Source organism: Solanum pennellii, chromosome 9, assembly GCF_001406875.1.
Source record: "Solanum pennellii chromosome 9, SPENNV200".
In the NCBI taxonomy this organism is placed as follows: Eukaryota; Viridiplantae; Streptophyta; class Magnoliopsida; order Solanales; family Solanaceae; genus Solanum; species Solanum pennellii.
In genome coordinates, this window is record NC_028645.1 from 1624886 (window position 1) to 1643525 (window position 18640).

Sequence of the window (18640 nt, forward strand, 5' to 3'; positions counted from 1 at the left end):
ATATGATTCCGACGATGAAAATTGGAAAGAAAATAGAAAAAAGTCTTTGCATGATCCTATGAATCTTCAGAAGGATTCAAACAAAGACTCTGGCGAAACATCAAAATCAAAGGTTGTCAAAATACAACAAAAAAAGAAAAAAGAAGCAGCAAACATTGTTGTTAGGCCTACATTGTTTCGGGTTTGTATTTTTGTACTTAAAACTGTTGTTGAAATTATTAAAAATTTTAAGGAATCCAATATGTATCAAAAAATCATGAAAATTATTATCATGTATCAGGCAATAGGTTTAATACATGAGTACTAAGTGGATTATAATGTTTAGTCTATGCTTTGACACATGAACTAGATGTGTATCATATGATTTTCCTATATATCAAGGGTTTTTTAAATTTTTTATCATGTATCAGTGATTAATTTCAATAAATGCGCCATCAAGTGTGCTTGCTGATACATTTTGAATCAGTGTATATAGTGTTTTAGATGATGCATTGATACATGAATTTGTTGTGTATCATAATATTTTCTATGTATCATGAGGTTTTGAAAATTGTTATAATGTATCATTCACTAAGTTTAATAACTGCGTCATCAACTGTGCTTGATGATACATATAGAATCAGTGTGTATAGTGTTTAGTCGATGATATAATCTTTGATTTTCAAAATTTGAAATTAATATCCAATTACGTGCTGATTTAATGCTGATTAATGATCTGTTACCGTAAATTGAGCTGTTTTAGTTAACAAGATTAAATGTACCGTTTTTTCCCCATTTTTTTCTTAACAGTTTAAAATTACCATGTATCATTTACCATGTATCACTAGAGTATAAAGTATCACGGCACAACAATTTTAAGGGATTTTTAGTAAATACTAAATTTGTCGGGACAGAGTGTAATTATTGAATTACACTATGGGATTCCTTAAATTTTTACTAAAAAAATTCTATAAAATAAGAAGTATATATATATAAAAGATGAAAGTGTTTTATGATGGAGGGACTTAATTTAACATAAAAGTTTTACTTAATATCATATATATTCATCGTTAATTTTTATTGGTATATCAATAAAATAATACTAATAAAAATATGAAATATTTTATTTTTTTTGAGTTGAAGTAAGATAAACATTTCTTTATTAATAATGCTTTGAAACTTTAAATTTGACTATTACTGTTTTAATTTAGCCGTTATTTAATATTACATATATATAAAAATAAAAAAGATATAAGAAATTCTTTTTGATTTCATTGATTGGATAAGTAAATGAAAACAAACTAATTTTAAAATAAGGGTCAAATAATATAGACTTCGAACGCTAAGGCATTTTCAATTATCTATAAAAATAAACAAGTTTTGATTGGTGTTGACGAAGTAGGACATAAATTACAATTTAAAATCTAAAAAATGTAATTAAAGTTAATTATTTTTTATTTCATACCTCAAAATATATTTATATTGTTATCAAAATATCATTCTCTGCTATTTTTACTTGTGTAAATACATATTAAAAGTTTAATTATTATTTAATAAAAATTATGCCCTTGTTTAAAACAAAGGCTTTGCGGCTCCTTATGGATTCAACTCTTCATCTTGTTGTTCATAATAGTGAACAAAGTTTCCACCTTTTGTTTGTAAAACTTGACATTAACAAGTTTTGGAACTAATCTTGAGATATGCCTTCAATGGCTGCTAACAATTTTTCAAGAAACACTCATCAAAATCAAACAAAAGGGGACTTTGTTTCCAGGTAATTTTAAAAAAACAAACTTTTTAGCATACCCCATTTGTTGAATTTACTTTTATCTCTTGTTGGTTCAATCCAGTAAGCTAAAGGCGTCCTTTTTGTGGGTATTTAACTATGTTTATGTTCAAAGATTTGATCTTTTTTGCCAGATTGTTGCTTTTTAGTATACCCTTGTTTAGTTTTAGTTTTATACTTTCTTGGTTCAATCCTAGAAGCTAAAAAATTCTTTCTTTTGTGGGTATATTACTATGTAGATGCACGCCTTTTTGTTCAATGGTTTGATATTTTTTTTTGGCAGGAAGCAAAAGATTGAGCAACAGAGAAAAAATTTACCAATTGCTGCAGGTATTGATTTCGTTTTTCAATTTGAACTCTTCAGTCTAATGTGCTTTTTTTTTTCAATCCTGTTCTGAGTATTTTAGTGTGAGTTGTTTTTCAGCTTACTGATTGTTTTATAATAAGTACTAGGCTGGGAGTTGGCATTTTTTAGTGAAGTAGTGTATGGCCTGTGGGAAAATTATTTTTTCTGATGGTTACAGCTGATTTTATCGAGAGTCTAGAGTGTTGTGGTTTCTCCGCATGTGCCAGCTTCTTTACATTGTTGGTCGTAACCCCGGAAAAAGGAGGAGGGTTACGGTAGGCTGACAGCTAGCATAAACTTGCTGATTCATGATGAATCATCATATATCTTCAATACGCATGAATGCTGCATATAATTTCTTGAGAAGACGGTGCTTGCATTGATTTTTCATACTAACATCATACTGTTATTTCATTTTCATCTGTTCTGTTTTTTTAGTTTGCTGTATTCTGTAGATTTTCATCTTACACATGTTATTTGATTAATTCTAGTTGAAAGGAGACTAGTGGAGGAGGTGCGGAACAATGACACTCTGATAATTGTTGGAGAAACTGGAAGTGGAAAGACAACTCGTAAGTACTATTTGCTACATGTCCTCTTAGACTGACTGACATGCATGTGACGCAGATCCATTTACATTGCAATACTTTAGATTATACTTCAATGATGGTGGTCATTTATGATGTTGCACAGTGCCAGTTCTAAGGCCTTCCACGTCCTCAGTTAGTAAAAAGGATAAAAGACTCATGCATATTGTATCTTTCTTCTTTATCTGTTTGTTTATGTGTTGTGTGTGGCTTATCAATCTTTACCGAGGTGTATAAAGGTGTCTTTCTGTCTGTTTGTGCAAGTCACACATTATAGAACTGGTGAAATTTTGATGATCGGACATATGGTTCGTTGATTATTTGGTGAAAATGTAAAGGGTGATGTACATGTGGATTTAGTAATCACAACACTAAATAATTTCTTAGGAGTCTTTTTCTTTTGTAGTGAGGGGTTGAGGTGGCTGTTAAAATGAGGTATAGCTCTCTCGGCAAAGCAAAGTCGATCTGGAATTTTGTTAAGGAAGCCATCTACGCACTATAAACTTATACTTCCTAAGCGGGGGTTGAACCCAACAATTTATTGTTTTTCATGTTTGCTTATTCTTTTAGCATTCGACTCTTTTTAGACGAATTAGGATATCTCTCACATTTTGGTTGATGAGTGTGTTTGAGGATGAGAGATATGCGAGGATTGACAGCAGGAAGGATAATGAATTAGGACAGGAGACCATATGAAAATTTCGGTTAAGTCTAAGTAACCCTCACTAACTTGGTGTAGCCATAAACTGAGGAACTCCTGTGGTGGTTAGTGAACGTTTGTGATTGGTCATAACTGCTTGAGTTGTGCACCTGAAAGTATTGGCTGAATTGTCGTCTGACAGCTCATTCTGTTTTGTCGGTTCCATTTTTTGAGTGTGTCAAAATCATTCATCCTGATATAATGAACTTATATATATTGTCCTATGATTTTCAAGATTATCCTTGGATACTCTCTTTCGCTAATTTTCCTTAATCTATCTCTCTCAAAACTTCCAAGTAACAAAATTTGTTATTCAATCTATAGGAATAAATACACTTATACAGTAGAATACTCTAAAAAATTAAACAATGCATCTTTTGTATTATTCATCAGATACAAATAGGTCTGTGTTGCATGGTTTAGCTGCTATGTTGACATTCCTCAGCTTTATTCTAGTGGGCCTATATCTTTGCAGAAATACCTCAGTATCTTTACAAATGGGGATTTTGCCGTGATGGTGGTATCATTGGGATAACTCAACCTAGACGTGTGGCTGCTATCACTGTTGCTAAACGTGTTGCTGAGGAATGTGGCGTTCCATTGGGTCAAAAGGTTGGATACGCTATTAGATTTGAAGATGTAACTTCTGGCCAAACAAAGATCAAATATATGACAGATGGTTTGCTTCTGAGGTAATAAGGAAAAAAAAGGTTTGATGCATTACATGTATGAGTCTCACTTTTCTGAAAGAAAAAAAAGAGTAATATAGCCATGATTATGGACTTAATTGTTGCATATACGGGCATGTGTGGAGAGATTGTTCATGTGCCACGGAGAGTTTACTTCACATTTGACATCACATGATAGAGCTATTTATGATTATCTAAAGCTGTATGCCTGTATCTGGAAAAAATCAATTTACAAATGGTGAATGACATGCCACTAATCACTACTACAGGGAAGCATTATTGGATCCATACCTCTCCAAGTATTCTGTTATTATTGTTGATGAGGCGCACGAGCGGACTATCCACACTGATGTATTGCTTGGACTGTTAAAGAATGTACAGAAAGCAAGGTCAAAATCTATCAACGGAGTGGTAAATACTGATCATAATAATTCTAATATCGGGCATGCCCTGGAGGAAAGGATTGACAATCAGAATGACGGTATTTTGAAGTCATGTCAAGTGAAAAAGCACAACCCATTGAAATTGATCATCATGTCCGCCAGTATGGATGCACGAGTTTTCTCAGAGTACTTTGGTGGTGCAAAAGCTGTTCATGTTCAGGGACGGCAGTTTCCTGTCGATATATTCTACACCCATAAGCCTGAGACAGATTGCATAGATGCAGCTTTGATTACTATATTTCAGGTTTTTACATTTATCTTGTTGCTTCACAAATAAAAGTTTGAACTGATTGACAGTGTCATTAAATTTTCACAAAGGCACAGCAGCTTTGTGCCTTTGTTGTTGCTTTCTTGTAGTATCTTATTTATCAGCTCCTAGATGGATTTGTTACTATATTGGCCTTTTACATAGCTAAGTTTAATGTTTCAAGTAGCATTGACGGTTCGATTAGTCAAGTTTATAGTTTGTGATGTTGTTGAATGTCTTATGTTCTGTTCATTCCTCCAACTTGTTTTGCTAGATACATCTAGAGGAGGGACCTGGTGATGTGCTTGTATTCCTTACTGGTCAAGAGGAGATTGAATCCGTTGAGAGGCTTATCCATGAACGTCTCCGACAATTACCCGAATGCAGTAGGAAACTCTTAACTTTTCCCATATTCTCATCACTTCCCTCTGAGAAGCAAATGAGGGTTTTCATGCCTTCACCAGCTGGATATCGTAAGGTTGATTTGTTTCTTTGGATAGCTTATTTTTTGAACTTTTGAGATGGATCATGGATGTACTTACCTTTTGTCTATATCTGGGGTTGCATTTAGGTCTGTGTGTAAAGCATGACTTATATGAACTCCATTGAATTGTTTATAGGATAATATAATAATTGTGTGTGACATCCTCTGTGAAAAAAAAGTTACTATAAACTTTGAATTTATCTTGCATCATCTGTCTGAAAAAAGACAAAGCTGAGTTGCAGTGTTTTTCAAAGGAATAAGCCACTTGCCAAAATGTTGTGACTACGGAATTGAAATGATTCTTGAAAACTAGGTTAATTAATTCCATTCCATAAAGGAAAACAAGTTCCATTTCTACCACTTCATGAAACTTTATAGCTCTAATTGATATTCGGCCAGTTGTTTTATGAATTCCTTCCATTACTTTTGCATAACGTAGTACATATGAGTATATCATTGTCCTAGAAATATCTGCATTCCACGTAGATGCCATGTTTTGGCTTGTACGGTTATGTTCAGCGGGTGTCACTTTGGTGTGTGGGTATTTCACGTGAATTCTCCAAATACACCACAAAAACTGCAAGTACCCTTCCGAGGTGCCGGATCCTTGCACTTGTATGTCAGTTGGGGATAAACATAAGGTCAATTTATTTTTCTCCAGGGTAGGTGCGTATGGGTGGTTAGTTGTTAGTATTCAATGTTTTCTTTCTTTGGTTGAGCTTATACCGGTGCATCCCTTTGTGCACTAATTTTAGAAACTTCTACCTACACACTAAATATATATGAAATTAATACCTGACCTATAGAAACATTTATTTGGTTATCTCCTCAAGGTAAATAAAGTTTGGTTATGTGCTAGCTTGTAGCCTTGTACTTGTTACAATATGGGCTTAGCATTGTGAATGTGCATTTTTATTATTTGGCTATGTTTATAATAATGCTAACAAGTTCTTTATCTAGTTTCACTGGTATGCTTGACATGAAGTTTTCAAGGCTTAATACTTGGTAATTGCTCTGAGTTGGCAAGTTATGTCCACTAAAATCAGATTTTAATTCTTTCATTTCATATTTAGGTGATACTAGCAACAAATATTGCTGAGACGTCGGTGACAATACCTGGAATTAGGTATGTTGTGGATCCTGGACTGGTGAAAGCCCGAACATATGATCCTAAGATGGGAGTTGATTCATTGATCATTGTCACAACATCTAAAGCTCAAGCTCTTCAAAGGAGGTAGGGTGCTTCCAGGTGCATTTAAGTCTCAATACACATTGACTAAATCACCTCCTTTCCTCAACTAACTTCATTCAGAAGCATCTTTTGTCCAGCTTTTAAAAATTATGGTGGTTTGAACCATAATTTCCTTCTTACTTTGCATTAATCATATTTGACATGTGGGATAGGCTAAGGATATGTACTGGGATGTACTTATGCTTTGAAGTTCTTGTTTTATCTTGGATCTGTATCTGCCACTTAGGTACTAATATACTTCAAAGGGCCAACATAATATTGATGAGATCAACATAGGGAATAGGAGGATTGTAATTGTAAGCATAATATCTTTTCGAAGCAGAGGAATTGTAGAGGAGGATTCTTTTTCTGGTTACAGATAGAAGCTTAAAATTTGAAAATTGCAATCGATAAAAGTAGCGTATTCCTTCCATGTACCTAATATTTGGCGGGCAGAGTTATCCGGTACTTGCATTGGTGGGAAGTAGGAGGTAGCTGGTAGATACTTTAGTTGCGTACAATAAAAAAAGAGACAAGGTTAAACTTAAAAAGTCCTGGGCAGCCTCTGAAGTAAAATCCATGGGACGGTGATCGAGAAGTTGAACCAATGCAGTAGGATTTATATATACAGGAGGGAAATGGATAACAGACATTTACTATTTTGGTTATATTATCTGTTAAATATCAGATCAAGGGCTAATTTCTTGAATTTTTGTAGTGGACGTGCAGGACGTGATGGACCTGGGAAATGCTATCGTTTATATCAAGAAAGTTTCTTTGAGAAACTTACAGATTCTACATTACCCGAGATTAAGAGATGTGACCTCTCGAATGTTGTATTGCAGCTCAAGGCTCTAGGCATTGATGATGTCATCAACTTTGACTTCATTGAAAAACCAGACAGGTGATTACCCAAATGAGAGAGACAAGTCTTTCAGTGCATTTTGCATATATATTTCGCTATCAGCATATATGATGCCTTTTCTTTGAATTCTTAACCCCCAATATTTTGTCCTATTTGCATGACTCAAGTTTGTGTCGCACGTGTTTGACCATTTATTGGCATCTATCTCTAGCATGGTGGTACTGTATCATTTCACTGAACATGTTTTACTTAATTCACCATATATTATGTATAAAATCCATTTCATGTTTTGTTAAATTAATGAAGCACAATGGAGAGCATCCATCCTATATTTACTTAAATCTGTATAATTGAAAACCTGCACTTTCCTTGTGAAACTGAAGCATCATCAGACCTATGAAATCTACTTATTTGTTGGCAAATCGTTGCTTCTTCTTATAGAGCTAACTTATGAAATACCCCCTCCACTAAGTGATCCAACTGTTTATAAGAAGAGAAAGAACTAGCAAGATACTCAACAACAGCTTAACGTTTGTGCTGCCCTTTTACTTTATGGAGCAGAACGTTGCACCCCCTACATGCGTTATCACATTACTGATTATGCAGTCATTTTCAGAATTTGGATATTGTCGTGCAATTATTGTTTTCATCCTTGACTATAATTCCTTCCTTGCATCTCTTTAACAGGACTGCTGTAGTCAACTCATTGTGGTCTCTTTACTTATTGGGTGCCGTAACAGAAGATAATAAACTTTCAGATGTTGGACGTCAAATGGCCAGGCTACCCCTTGATCCAGTCTATTCTAAGGCTCTCATTATTGCTAGCCAATTTGGCTGCTTGAAAGAAATGTTGATCTGTGTTGCAATGCTTTCAGTGGAATCTATTTTCTATGCACCACGTGAGAAGTTGGAAGAGGTAGTCCTTTGTGCTAGCTTGTTGTTACTCCCCCCCCCCCAAAAAAAAAAAAAAAAAGCATGTTCATAGCATTGTAGTAAATTTTTTTCTTTCTATAAGTCCAATGAGTGTCAAACTGTTTTATTGCATCCAGCTCTTAAGATAGTATCGTATACTGAACCTTCCATTTTTAATTTAAAAAAACATACTTTTGCTGGACGCCATCCGCCCATCTCCCGATCATGAGAAAACTTCTAAGGCTAATATTCCACAATATTTTACTATCGTCCATCCCACCATGTTGAAAAAGCTTACAGATAATCATTATGGAGAAAGTTAGGAGATCTTTGGCGAACCACTAGACGGGCCTGAATTTAAAAGCTTTGCAGCTTGTCTGGTGATAAGTAAGCTGTCTTAGTTAGGATCTTCTATGCCCGTCAGTTTCCTGGCCCTTGAAAGTCATGCATTATAATATTGTCTAGTATGAGATTAGGAGGTCCATTACTTATTTAAAGAGACAGAGATCAGTTTCATGCTCCAACATTCAAATATAATTTTTTTCAGTTTACAGGCTTTGAATAAGTTTGTCTAGTTGATGAATAGGGTGTAGAGCTTAAAGCTCGACCCTCTTTTGAATTCGTGCGAGACATTTCCCTTAACTCTTATAATGTTGATTCCGGCGATCGATCGACAAAATTTACCTTCAATATTTTAAATTATCTAACCACTGGAGTAGATAAAAAATTGTTCATGTCGTTTTAGCTGTTCTAGTTTCGTTTTTCTTTAAATTTCAAAATCTGTCTGTTAAGTTCAAGTTAATAGGGTGCCATGAAATGGTGAATGGACTGAAGAAGAATTTTGTGTGCAGTTTTAGCAACTGTTGTCGTCCCGTGTTATTGGCTTTTCTTTTTCCTGTGTTATCTTTCCACTTAGCAGTCACCTTTGACTTTGTTGATGTGTTATATACTAATTTTGGCATGTAATATAATTAGAAAACACTCTGAATAGTTTTACCTGTGGTTGCCAGTCACGAAACGCATTGAAAAGCTTTGCAAGTCCAGAGGGGGATCATCTGACATTGCTTAATGTATACCGTGCTGCTGATGAGTTCTTTCAAAAGAACAAGATGGTACACAGTGAAGAAAAAGCTGAAAAGAATCTTAGAAAATGGTGCAAGGATAATTATATTAACAGTCGCTCTCTAAAACATGCTCGTGATATCCACAGGTAGGCATTATGTACTTCAACTTCAAGGAAATATTATTCTGTTCTGCTTTATGATTATTTCTACCTCCACAGTTCTTTTAGAGAAAATGATAAAACACACACATTCACGTTTTTGCCAGTTTTCTTACCTGAACTATCAGGTGTTCACTTTTACTACTGAACTATCACCGACTATTTCTCAAAACACATCTGAAGTATCAGTTGTTCCCTTTTCCTACTATTAACTCTTCTTTTTTTATGTGTTACATTCTTATGCTCATGCTCGTCATATTTCACTGTTATATAATGTACTTGCCGCTTCTTCTCATTTGTCCGGGTCCTTGAGTGAGTGAAAAATCTAAGCTTTCTACCCTATGTTGCAGTCAAATTGTGAGGAATGTTGAACAAATGGGTCTTCGCGTCACTTCTTGTGAAGATGATACACTTCTCCTCCGCAGATGCCTTGCTGCCTCGTTTTTTCTTAAAGCAGCTATGAAACAGCCTGATGGTGCATACAGGTTAAGATTAGTGGCTTTATTAGTCCGGCATCAATTAGTGTATCTGTTTGGAGTTCTATGACATATCATCTAGTCGTTCCCATATCTGACATTCATTTTAACTATCTACTGGCAGGGTGACGTTAAGTGGTTTGATTGTGCAAATACACCCGTCTTCTGTCCTGTTCCGAGCCAAGCCAGAGTGTATAGTTTTCAATGAACTGGTTCATACTAACCATAGTTATGTCCGTAATGTCTCTAGAATCGATTACTTGTGGCTCGTTGAGTTGGCACCCCACTTGTATGCTGTGCAAGACTAAATGTGTTCATTATTTATTATCGGTAAGAGATCCCTTCCTTCAACAACACCATATCCAATGTAATTCCACAAGTGGAATTTGGAGAGGGTCAGATGTACGCAGACCTTATCCCCATTACCTTTGTGTGGGGGCTAAAGAGGTTGTTTCTGACCCTCTGCTCAAAAGGAATGTCATCAATTTTGCTTTTTGTGGTTTTATCAATTAGTTTTCAAACATTTGTATGTTGTGAAATCGTCTTTGTTGTAAATATATACATACAAATGTTACCCAAGATGCTTTTTTTTTTGTCGAGAACAGAAGGTGCACACCTCGATTAATTGCACGAGGTACCTACTATCTCCACTGGCACTTGTATCGAGTATCTATATCCACCAAACCTTAGATGGATGAAAAGAAACCACCTAATATTTTTTTCTCTACAAAAATTTAACCTCGAGACCTTATCATTCTCAATCCAATTCAGACCACTAAATAACACTTCCAATGGAAATTCATCCATCTTTCTTAATTATAATACATTGCAGGTAGAGGCAAAATCAGAATATAAAGTTTACATGTTCTAAGCTTGTGATCGAATCCAAGCTCGTTTTAGTAACAGCGTTCACAATTAAATATTTATACGAGTAGCATAAGCTACAGCAGTCATTCAAATTTGTATACAATACTCTAACTCTGCCTCTGGTTGCTGGTTTATTTTAGTAGCCCTCAATTAGCATCCAACTTATTGTCATTTTCTGCTATACTCAGATACTGCAATATACTGAGCAAAACCTGCAATCAGAAACTAGTTTTAAGCCTTTGTTTAGGTTTTTGTTGGGTTGATTTCTCGTATGGTTACTCAACTAATCGAGTTATTATCAGAAAGTCAATTTTCTTCAACAAAGAAGGTGACTTTTTGAGGTAATAACTATAAGTTGAGTGATTGTCTGAGAAATCAACTCGACTTTTGTTTGAACAAAAAGATCAGAAAATGAACTCAATCACGTTAATTTAAAAAGATAGTGAAATGAATCTCCTAATTGTTTATGTTTCCCTACCTGAATTCTCTCACTTTGGTGCCAATGGTTAGTTTTGGTACTATGTTTCAGCTCCTGTTCTTTTCACACCCTCTGTTCAAATTCCGAGACCATCTGTTTGGTAACCAAAACGCGAGATAATATCTCAGATGGTCACTCAACTAAAGGTTCTTCTCTCAGAAAGTCACTTAACTTGAAGGTTGTAGCATGAAATTTACCTCGGGGAATTTGTTTGTTGAATAATCCACCCTGTTGTAACTATCTCAACCAGAAGATGAAGATTTCAATAGCAGTAATCTGTACATAGGAGCGCCACGTTCTATAACATGTTGCTCCCAATCTGATCGAATGCCAAAGGGATTTTCGTTCAGCCATCCATCTTGCTGACTTGTGATATCTTCCGAATCGTGCATTACTGTGAGCTTGCCCTTGCCATATTTCATAAACTCTTTTTTCATTCTCACTGCAACTTCTTTTACATCAGATTGGAGAAATACCTGTTTTTAAGCAGATTTGTATTAGTACTCTTCTTTTCTCTCATGAAATGATCTTTTGTTCGTCTCACGCTAAACATATCAGCCCGAGCTACTTTTGGGTATCTGATGAAGAATATCAATCACACAGAATAACAATTCAACACGAGACGCAAATGCATAGCACCAGAGAGCTGCACTTATCGTACCTTCCCATCAGGAGCTACCAAGTCTGCTATTGCTTCAACTAATGATCTCTGCACCATCCTCCATCGGTGTTCTGTTCTATTGAAATCTGGATTTGGACACTGCAGTTGCGAGGAAAGTGCATTAGTTGTAACAATGTTATTGTATCTCCAAACACATCCGTAAGCATCAAAAAGTTATTCATCTATACTCTTTACTGCTCTCTCTCTGTTTCAATTTGTTTGCCTGGTTTTGACTTGGCACAGTGTTTAAGAAAGTTAAGATGATTTTTGAATCTTAAGGCAACTAAATATATGTCAAACTTGATTGTTTCGTGTTATTAACGTATAAGCAATTGCATGGCCAGTCTTGACCATGGCATTTTGATATGTATCTTAGATTCTATTCAGAAGAAGCAACAAAATGCTACCTACCTGAATTGACACAAGCACAAGATCACCAGGGTAACTGGAAACAATGGATCGGAATGTTGTTGTGGCATTCGTTGCTATGAAGTATCTAGGAACAAAACACAAAATCAGAACACAGATAATACATGACTATCTGCTGCTATAATACAAGTATGATTGTTAGGGCACGCGATATTAAGGTAGCTACTTTGACAATCTTCAACAGCATATTTTAGGAGATTAATGGACCTCACATTCATATTTCGTTATTGTTTATTACATACTTTAGTACTTGTTTGGCACAGAGTAAGAATATGAAAGCTCCCCTAGATGACTACACAAGTCAGTTGGAAACAGAAGCATAACGAAACTGTTTTACGTTGTTCAGTCAAGCTATATATATTTGGAACACATTGACAACTTAAAACAGTTTGTCATACCCTTAAACAGTTGCCTTATACTGGGAACGATTTGAAACAGATCCTCCGAATTCTAATCATGTGCATATCTTATATAGCAATTACGTAGGGAGGACAGCACGTACCCATTCGTCATACCAGATTGAGAAACATGATCAAGACAACGTCTTACCAACTGGAAAAACGCCAAGTCAAAATTGTTACACTAGAACATGATTTCTTTTTTAAAAAAACAGGAAGCAGCAGATGAAACATTCTGCATAAGACTAAAACCTTTTCATTTCTCTCAAGTCCAAGAAAGTTCCAATCCTTCCGCATCTTCGCCATTCTGGTCAGAAATAAACCGTTGCCTGTAATTTTATGCTTTCATCTGTGAGAAGTAAGAACTAATTGTGTCCTTAAATGCTGCACAACAGCGTGGGCGTTGATATGTTAGCTAAAGCTAAGGAAATGGAAAAATAAAACTAGAAGTTTTATTTGTTTATATAAGGCGGTTGTCTCCCTCTCACAAACACCATACAAAAATCAATCAACCAAGAAAGGTCTATATGTCTATAAGCAAGTTTTAACATATACTCCCTATATTTTTCAGGGCAATGGAAGTTCTATGAAATAGTTGTAAGACCAACAATGTTACGTAGGAACAAAAATTGAACTTCTAAGGCCCAATATATCTTCAAAATGAGTGTCGTAGGAAATGCAGACTTAAGACAAGTGTGGTCATATAAGATCAGAACTGATCACATCCAATAGAAAGTGCAAATAGCAAGCATGGAGGATAACATGAGAAAGGTGGCTTGAGATAGTTCAGTCGTGTCCTCCGTAGACATCCATGGAGTGAAATGAACATTAAGGATTTATTTAACCAACCTCAAGTCCACAACTAGCCTGACATTGAAGTATACTTGTTCTTGTAGTTGAAATTCTAGCACAAACATTGCTTGTTATAAACTATACGGCTGATTTGTAGATATATGAATAGAGAAACTAGGGGGTTTAAGCTTCCTTCACGAGTATTGGGGAAACAGTGGATTCATTGCTCACAAATAGGGGAAATAGCAGATTTATTGTAAATATGAAGTTGTTATTGGCGTAATCAAATGACTATACACATTCAAACACAAATAATCTGATAGATTTATAGAAAGATTGAATCAGGGAAAGAGAGATTTACCACTTCCTACGTCAACAACAAGAGGTAGGGTCGTATTGGCATATAAAGCATCCCAATTCAACTTAAATGGATATGCCTGCACAAACACCAAACACTCAATTAGTTCTGAAGCTAACATACATCTATGGTAAGCATACTTTATATATTAGTTGGCACGTTCAAAGTCAAGTTCCATGTGAATGATTAGCAGCACTTCAATTGAGTATTGAAGTACTTAGAAGACAGGAAACAGGGGAAAAACGTGCAATGCATGTCATGCAGCTATACAGAAAAGAAGTCGTAGTGGAGGCAAGTCAGTAAATCTTTTATCAGGAATAAAGACTCCGAACCTGGCATTATTACTCTACTCTAAGTAAATATTTCCCAACATATATGATTCTACCACCCCAGCTAGTACGCTCCACTTAACATGAGAATAGTCATAGTTTCCTCATTACATAAGGTAGGGACATCGGAAACAACCTCTCTATCTTCACAAGGTAGGGGTAAGACTGAGCACACATCACCCTCCCCGGAATCCACCTGTGGGATTACACTGGTAATTTGTTGTTGTTGACATAACACGCGGCCAATGTTGCAAACATTAGTTAAGATGTGAATTGCAGGGGTTATTGATGAGCTTATTAATTCTTGTATCATTTTTTATTCAATGAAATCTTTGTCGTTATCCATGTATCTACCTCCTTTTCTCTATTAATACGATTTCCTTTTCATTCTAGAAAACTTGAGGAAGTTGGATCCAAGACAGGTGGGATGGTTGTTACTTGTTAACAATGTGTTTCAGGATTTTAAAATTTCTTTAACACAGCATGTTGAATTAGAAAAGGCTTACTCTATCTAGTGCCAAGAGCCCGTGAAGCTTTCTCCCTTTCAGAAACTCCCAGACAATGGAAGCATTTTCAATCATATCAGCTGTAACGTGCCTTGATCTCCCAATAAACGTCTCACATGCCTGTTTGCCAACCACAATTAGGTCACAGTTCATTTGACTAAGATTATAAAGCATCGAAGCTAATTTGGATGCTCCAGCAGATTCTTGATGTGATGAGCTGAACTTTACAGCTCCAATCCACAAAATTTTCTGAAAAAACAATGAAAACATACTTCTCTGAGCATATATTGTTTCCACAGAATAGATTAAATGATAAGATCAGAGAAATTACCAATTTCGTAGATGCAAATCAAAGGTTAAACCTACCATTGCAATATGACAAGACGGATTCTATTCACTCATATCAAACTAGTCAAAGAACACCAAACGGAGACCTCAAAATTGAGCAAGCACTTCTAATTCTAATCTTCAGCAGAAGGAACTTCAGAGATTACCTTGCATCTCGAAAGCACGGAGATCATTTCCTCCAATGTGTTAGGTCCAACATCAACAGGTTTCCATCCTAAGGAAAAACATTTGAAATCCTTAAATTTATTAGAAACTATCATCCCAATGGTAAATACTACAGAGACGGTCCAATAATGGTGCAAATAGAACTGAGACGGGCCAATAGCCAGGAAATGAAGTTTGTTACTCCATCCATTTCAATTTGTTTGCCTTACTTTCCTTTCTAGTCTGTTTCAAAAAGAAAGTGCAACTCTTTAATTCTAAACTTTCCACGTGACATGTTTAAGATCATGAGATTAAAGGACATTTTGGTACATTCTACATATCTTTATTTATGACACAAGACTCAAAACTCTTTTTCACTTTCTTAAACTCCGTGTCAAGTCAAAACCAGACAAACTAATTGAAACGGAGGAAGTATATATTTTCACTTTTTTAATTGTTCAGCAATCTCTTGTCCATTTAGTCCTAAATCTAGCAAATGAAACAATGCAGACCTTGGGGCTAGGTTGAAGATTTAAGAGATTTAACTTTACCATCAATGATACGATTAGCAGGAAAAATCTTCATCCGCGACGGATAATAATCATTGAGGCACCAAAAGTCTTTTGGTAATATGATTTGTACTCCTCTTGCCTTTGCAGCCTCAACTAGCACACGGGCTGCCTCTAGTGATTCTTGTTCCACCAATTCCATAGGAACAGGTAATCCAAAAGCATGCATTATTTGAAATGCAGCATCGCCAACAAACACTAAGCCGTCACATCTAGATGCCAAAAATAGCAAGGCTGCTGCTTTCCCAGCGAGATTACCTCCGACCTGCATTGCATCTCAAATTATCACTTGCAATATGTGAACCAGAAAAATCCTGTTCTCATTTTAATCAAGAACCTGAAAAATACTTAGAAAAAGATTCACGGGTGCATACTATTGCAAAATAGGGCCTCTTGTTCATCTCGATTATCTTCTTCAGTTGAGACATTTGCTCGTCAAAGTGAAATCCAGCAATGGACGCATAGCAGAAGCCAGTAATACCAACATTTGATGCAAGAATCTTATGTGATTGGAAAAAAGCATCATTAACAAAGATATCCACGCCAGATGATAGGCGTCGTGCAAACTCTGAACAATTGGCTTGCTCCTGTTTAAACTGAGAAAGGTTCTCAAGAAGAAGGATGGAAGATTTATGTTTGTCTTCCCTCAGGGACTGCTCAAATCCAGAACCAAGCTCCACTGGTATTACTTTTAGTTCAAGTTCCGACGATAAAAGTTCTGAAGAACACATTATCCAGATCAATTAAACTCCATTTAAAACATGTTTTTTTGGAACATAAAAACATTAAAGTAAAAACTAGATGTATGCCGGCCCTTCATCATTGCCTAGAATATTGTGCCTAGGTAGGTTTTTCATACTCTGACAGTGTTTTCAAAGACGCACTTAAGCCATGAAGCGAGGCTCAAAGTGTGTTGAGTGCTTCGCGTCGCTTAATATGCGGTTCAGTGTCCTGATCAAGGTTCTAAGACATACTTTTACTTGCCAATGAGCAGCCTCTTTTGAAGAGGCGACACTAAATCACTAATATTACACTATATCATATATCTATTTTTCAAGTTCTTTGTTCATATATAATATATTTGTCATTCATGCTTATAATTATTAGTCTTGGATGGAACATATATATTTGTATTTTTTCTCTCTTTGCGGCTTTTTTTCATCAAGGCTCACACTTTATTTGCGCTTTCCGCTTTCTAACACTGTATTCTGGGAAGCTAAGCCTAAGTTAACAGATGGGGAGAAACAACATGAACAATAAGTAAAAAGTAAGAACTTTTTAAACCTGCAACATATTCCAATTTGAGAAGCCGCGAGTCAGCTCTCAAACTCCAGCTACTTAACAGAACTAATTTTGCCCCAGCTTTGTGGAGATATTTGATGGTTGAAATTACGCGAGCTGCTGGAGACTGCTGTTTCTTCTGCTCCCTTAGTACGATGGTCAAGTCCAATCTGACCATGACAACTTTTCCGATTAGCTCCTCCTCTGGGAAGTTTCTAACGGTTTGCACGTAAGGTAAGATATCTGTTTCTCTCCCATCACAAGCTTCAGCCTAAAATTCGATTCTTGTCTGAGTAAGAAGAACAGACAGCACACTGAATGGCACATGAAAAAACAATAAATATGTCACGTTAACGTTCAGGTTTCTGATGCTTTTTTACATTCCCAATTAAATATGCATACGAGCTGGTCGAAATTTTAGCTAACAGATCAAATCCTACATCAGTTTCTAGTCTAAGAAGCTTTAACAAATGAACAATCACTGTGTGAGGTGTCTAGAATGTGCTTACTTGCCAGCTGAGACTAAGTTTGAGTGTATGTTTATGTATTACGCCTTCTCATGAAACGTAACGAAAATAAAATTACTCAACGTACCTCATTCGGAAATGAAAGCAAATCAGCATGATCAATCAGCTCCAAATTTAAAGCTGAAAAAAAACAAGCAAATTGACAACACCATTTATAACAGGATTACAAGATTTTCGACTTCTTTGACAGCAAGTTAATTAGTACTAACCTTGTCGTAAAAATCGAATCTTTTTACATTTTTGAACTGCAGAACATTTCCCATACGATAAACGCAGTCCAATTTGTTGCAAATCTTGAAATTTTGTACAACCGTTGTGGAAATTTGATATTCTAGGTAAAGTGTATCCTAAGAAGAATTCCAGAACATAACTCATCCTTTTGTTGTTTCACTATGAATCAAACTTTGAACTACAAACTGCAAGAAAAATATCAAATTTTTCATATGAACAATAAACAAAAATTACGAAGAATCTTAGTAGTTTAATTGATTGACTATCTAAATTATCCTTCCCGGACTACCCTTTCCTACCCCTAATTTTTTTTTTCGATAACAAGGGAAACTGCAACCGCTACCCTTTGGTGCACACAGGGTAAATCTATGCAATAGCTCGCAAATCACATATAGGAGACTAACCCGCATTAGACAAACCCGCTACGACGAGCTCGACCCAAAAGCAAAATCTTTGCTTTCGTCGGCAAGGGCTACCCCCAATTTTTTTTTGAAAACACAGTATCTAATATAGTAAGTATATCAATACAACTAAAAAATGATGCAAAAATTAGCAAATTACTTACCTGAAATGGCTAACAAGAGTGACAAGTTGAATGAAGATAAAACGTCTAGAGACAATATATATATATATATATATTTTTATTATATAGTTTTAAGAAGAAATTTGCATTAATGTCCCTCTCTAATATGAGACAATACATTTACATCCCTTCAAGAATTAAGAGTTACAGAATCCTCCCTCAATGTATTACT

At 35.6% G+C, this 18640-nt stretch overlaps 2 protein-coding genes across 11 annotated transcripts; one reads left to right on the plus strand and one right to left on the minus strand.

Moving 5' to 3' along the window:
* The first annotated feature begins 1564 nt into the window (after window positions 1-1564).
* On the plus strand, window positions 1565-10546 carry LOC107029326 (pre-mRNA-splicing factor ATP-dependent RNA helicase DEAH10). Its single transcript, XM_015230717.2, has 12 exons — window positions 1565-1753; window positions 2049-2095; window positions 2603-2683; window positions 3874-4090; window positions 4357-4774; window positions 5052-5255; window positions 6335-6495; window positions 7211-7396; window positions 8045-8273; window positions 9280-9479; window positions 9842-9976; window positions 10092-10546. Exons 1-12 carry the CDS (start codon window positions 1680-1682, stop codon window positions 10273-10275), a joined length of 2136 nt encoding a protein of 711 aa, XP_015086203.1. The 5' UTR covers window positions 1565-1679; the 3' UTR covers window positions 10276-10546.
* Window positions 10547-10721: 175 nt separating this feature from the next.
* LOC107031747 (phosphoglycerate kinase, cytosolic-like) lies at window positions 10722-18528 on the minus strand. 10 transcript variants are annotated; one of them, XM_015233209.2, is made up of 16 exons: window positions 18451-18528; window positions 17864-18070; window positions 17722-17774; window positions 17131-17398; window positions 16221-16564; window positions 15829-16111; window positions 15280-15347; window positions 14786-15034; window positions 13954-14029; window positions 13053-13129; window positions 12905-12954; window positions 12385-12469; window positions 11974-12072; window positions 11510-11788; window positions 11313-11405; window positions 10722-11046 (listed from the first exon to the last, which is right to left on the minus strand). In XM_015233209.2, exons 2-14 carry the CDS (start codon window positions 18027-18029, stop codon window positions 11555-11557), a joined length of 2052 nt encoding a protein of 683 aa, XP_015088695.1. In that variant the 5' UTR covers window positions 18030-18070; window positions 18451-18528; the 3' UTR covers window positions 10722-11046; window positions 11313-11405; window positions 11510-11554. The 10 variants fall into 10 exon arrangements, with proteins under 10 accessions (XP_015088695.1, XP_027775456.1, XP_027775457.1 ...); XM_027919655.1 differs by lacking the exon at window positions 18451-18528 and adding an exon at window positions 18290-18411; XM_027919656.1 differs by lacking the exon at window positions 18451-18528 and adding an exon at window positions 18185-18330.
* Between the last annotated feature and the right edge of the window lie 112 nt (window positions 18529-18640).

What these genes read in the sequence shown, in the direction of transcription:
- LOC107029326 (XM_015230717.2), top strand. Translation starts at nt 1,680, where the DNA reads ATGCCTTCAATGGCTGCTAACAATTTTTCAAGAAACACTCATCAAAAT. An exon ending in AAATTTACCAATTGCTGCAG is followed by an intron (nt 2,096 to 2,602) that starts GTATTGATTTCG and finishes GATTAATTCTAG; the next exon opens with TTGAAAGGAGACTAGTGGAG. An exon ending in GCTCAAGCTCTTCAAAGGAG is followed by an intron (nt 6,496 to 7,210) that starts GTAGGGTGCTTC and finishes GAATTTTTGTAG; the next exon opens with TGGACGTGCAGGACGTGATG.
- LOC107031747 (XM_015233209.2), bottom strand. Translation starts at nt 18,029, where the DNA reads ATGAGTTATGTTCTGGAATTCTTCTTAGGATACACTTTACCTAGAATA. An exon ending in GGCTCTTGGCACTAGATAGA is followed by an intron (nt 14,030 to 14,785) that starts GTAAGCCTTTTC and finishes GTGTTTGTGCAG; the next exon opens with GCATATCCATTTAAGTTGAA. An exon ending in CAATCTGGTATGACGAATGG is followed by an intron (nt 12,470 to 12,904) that starts GTACGTGCTGTC and finishes TTTTGTTCCTAG; the next exon opens with ATACTTCATAGCAACGAATG.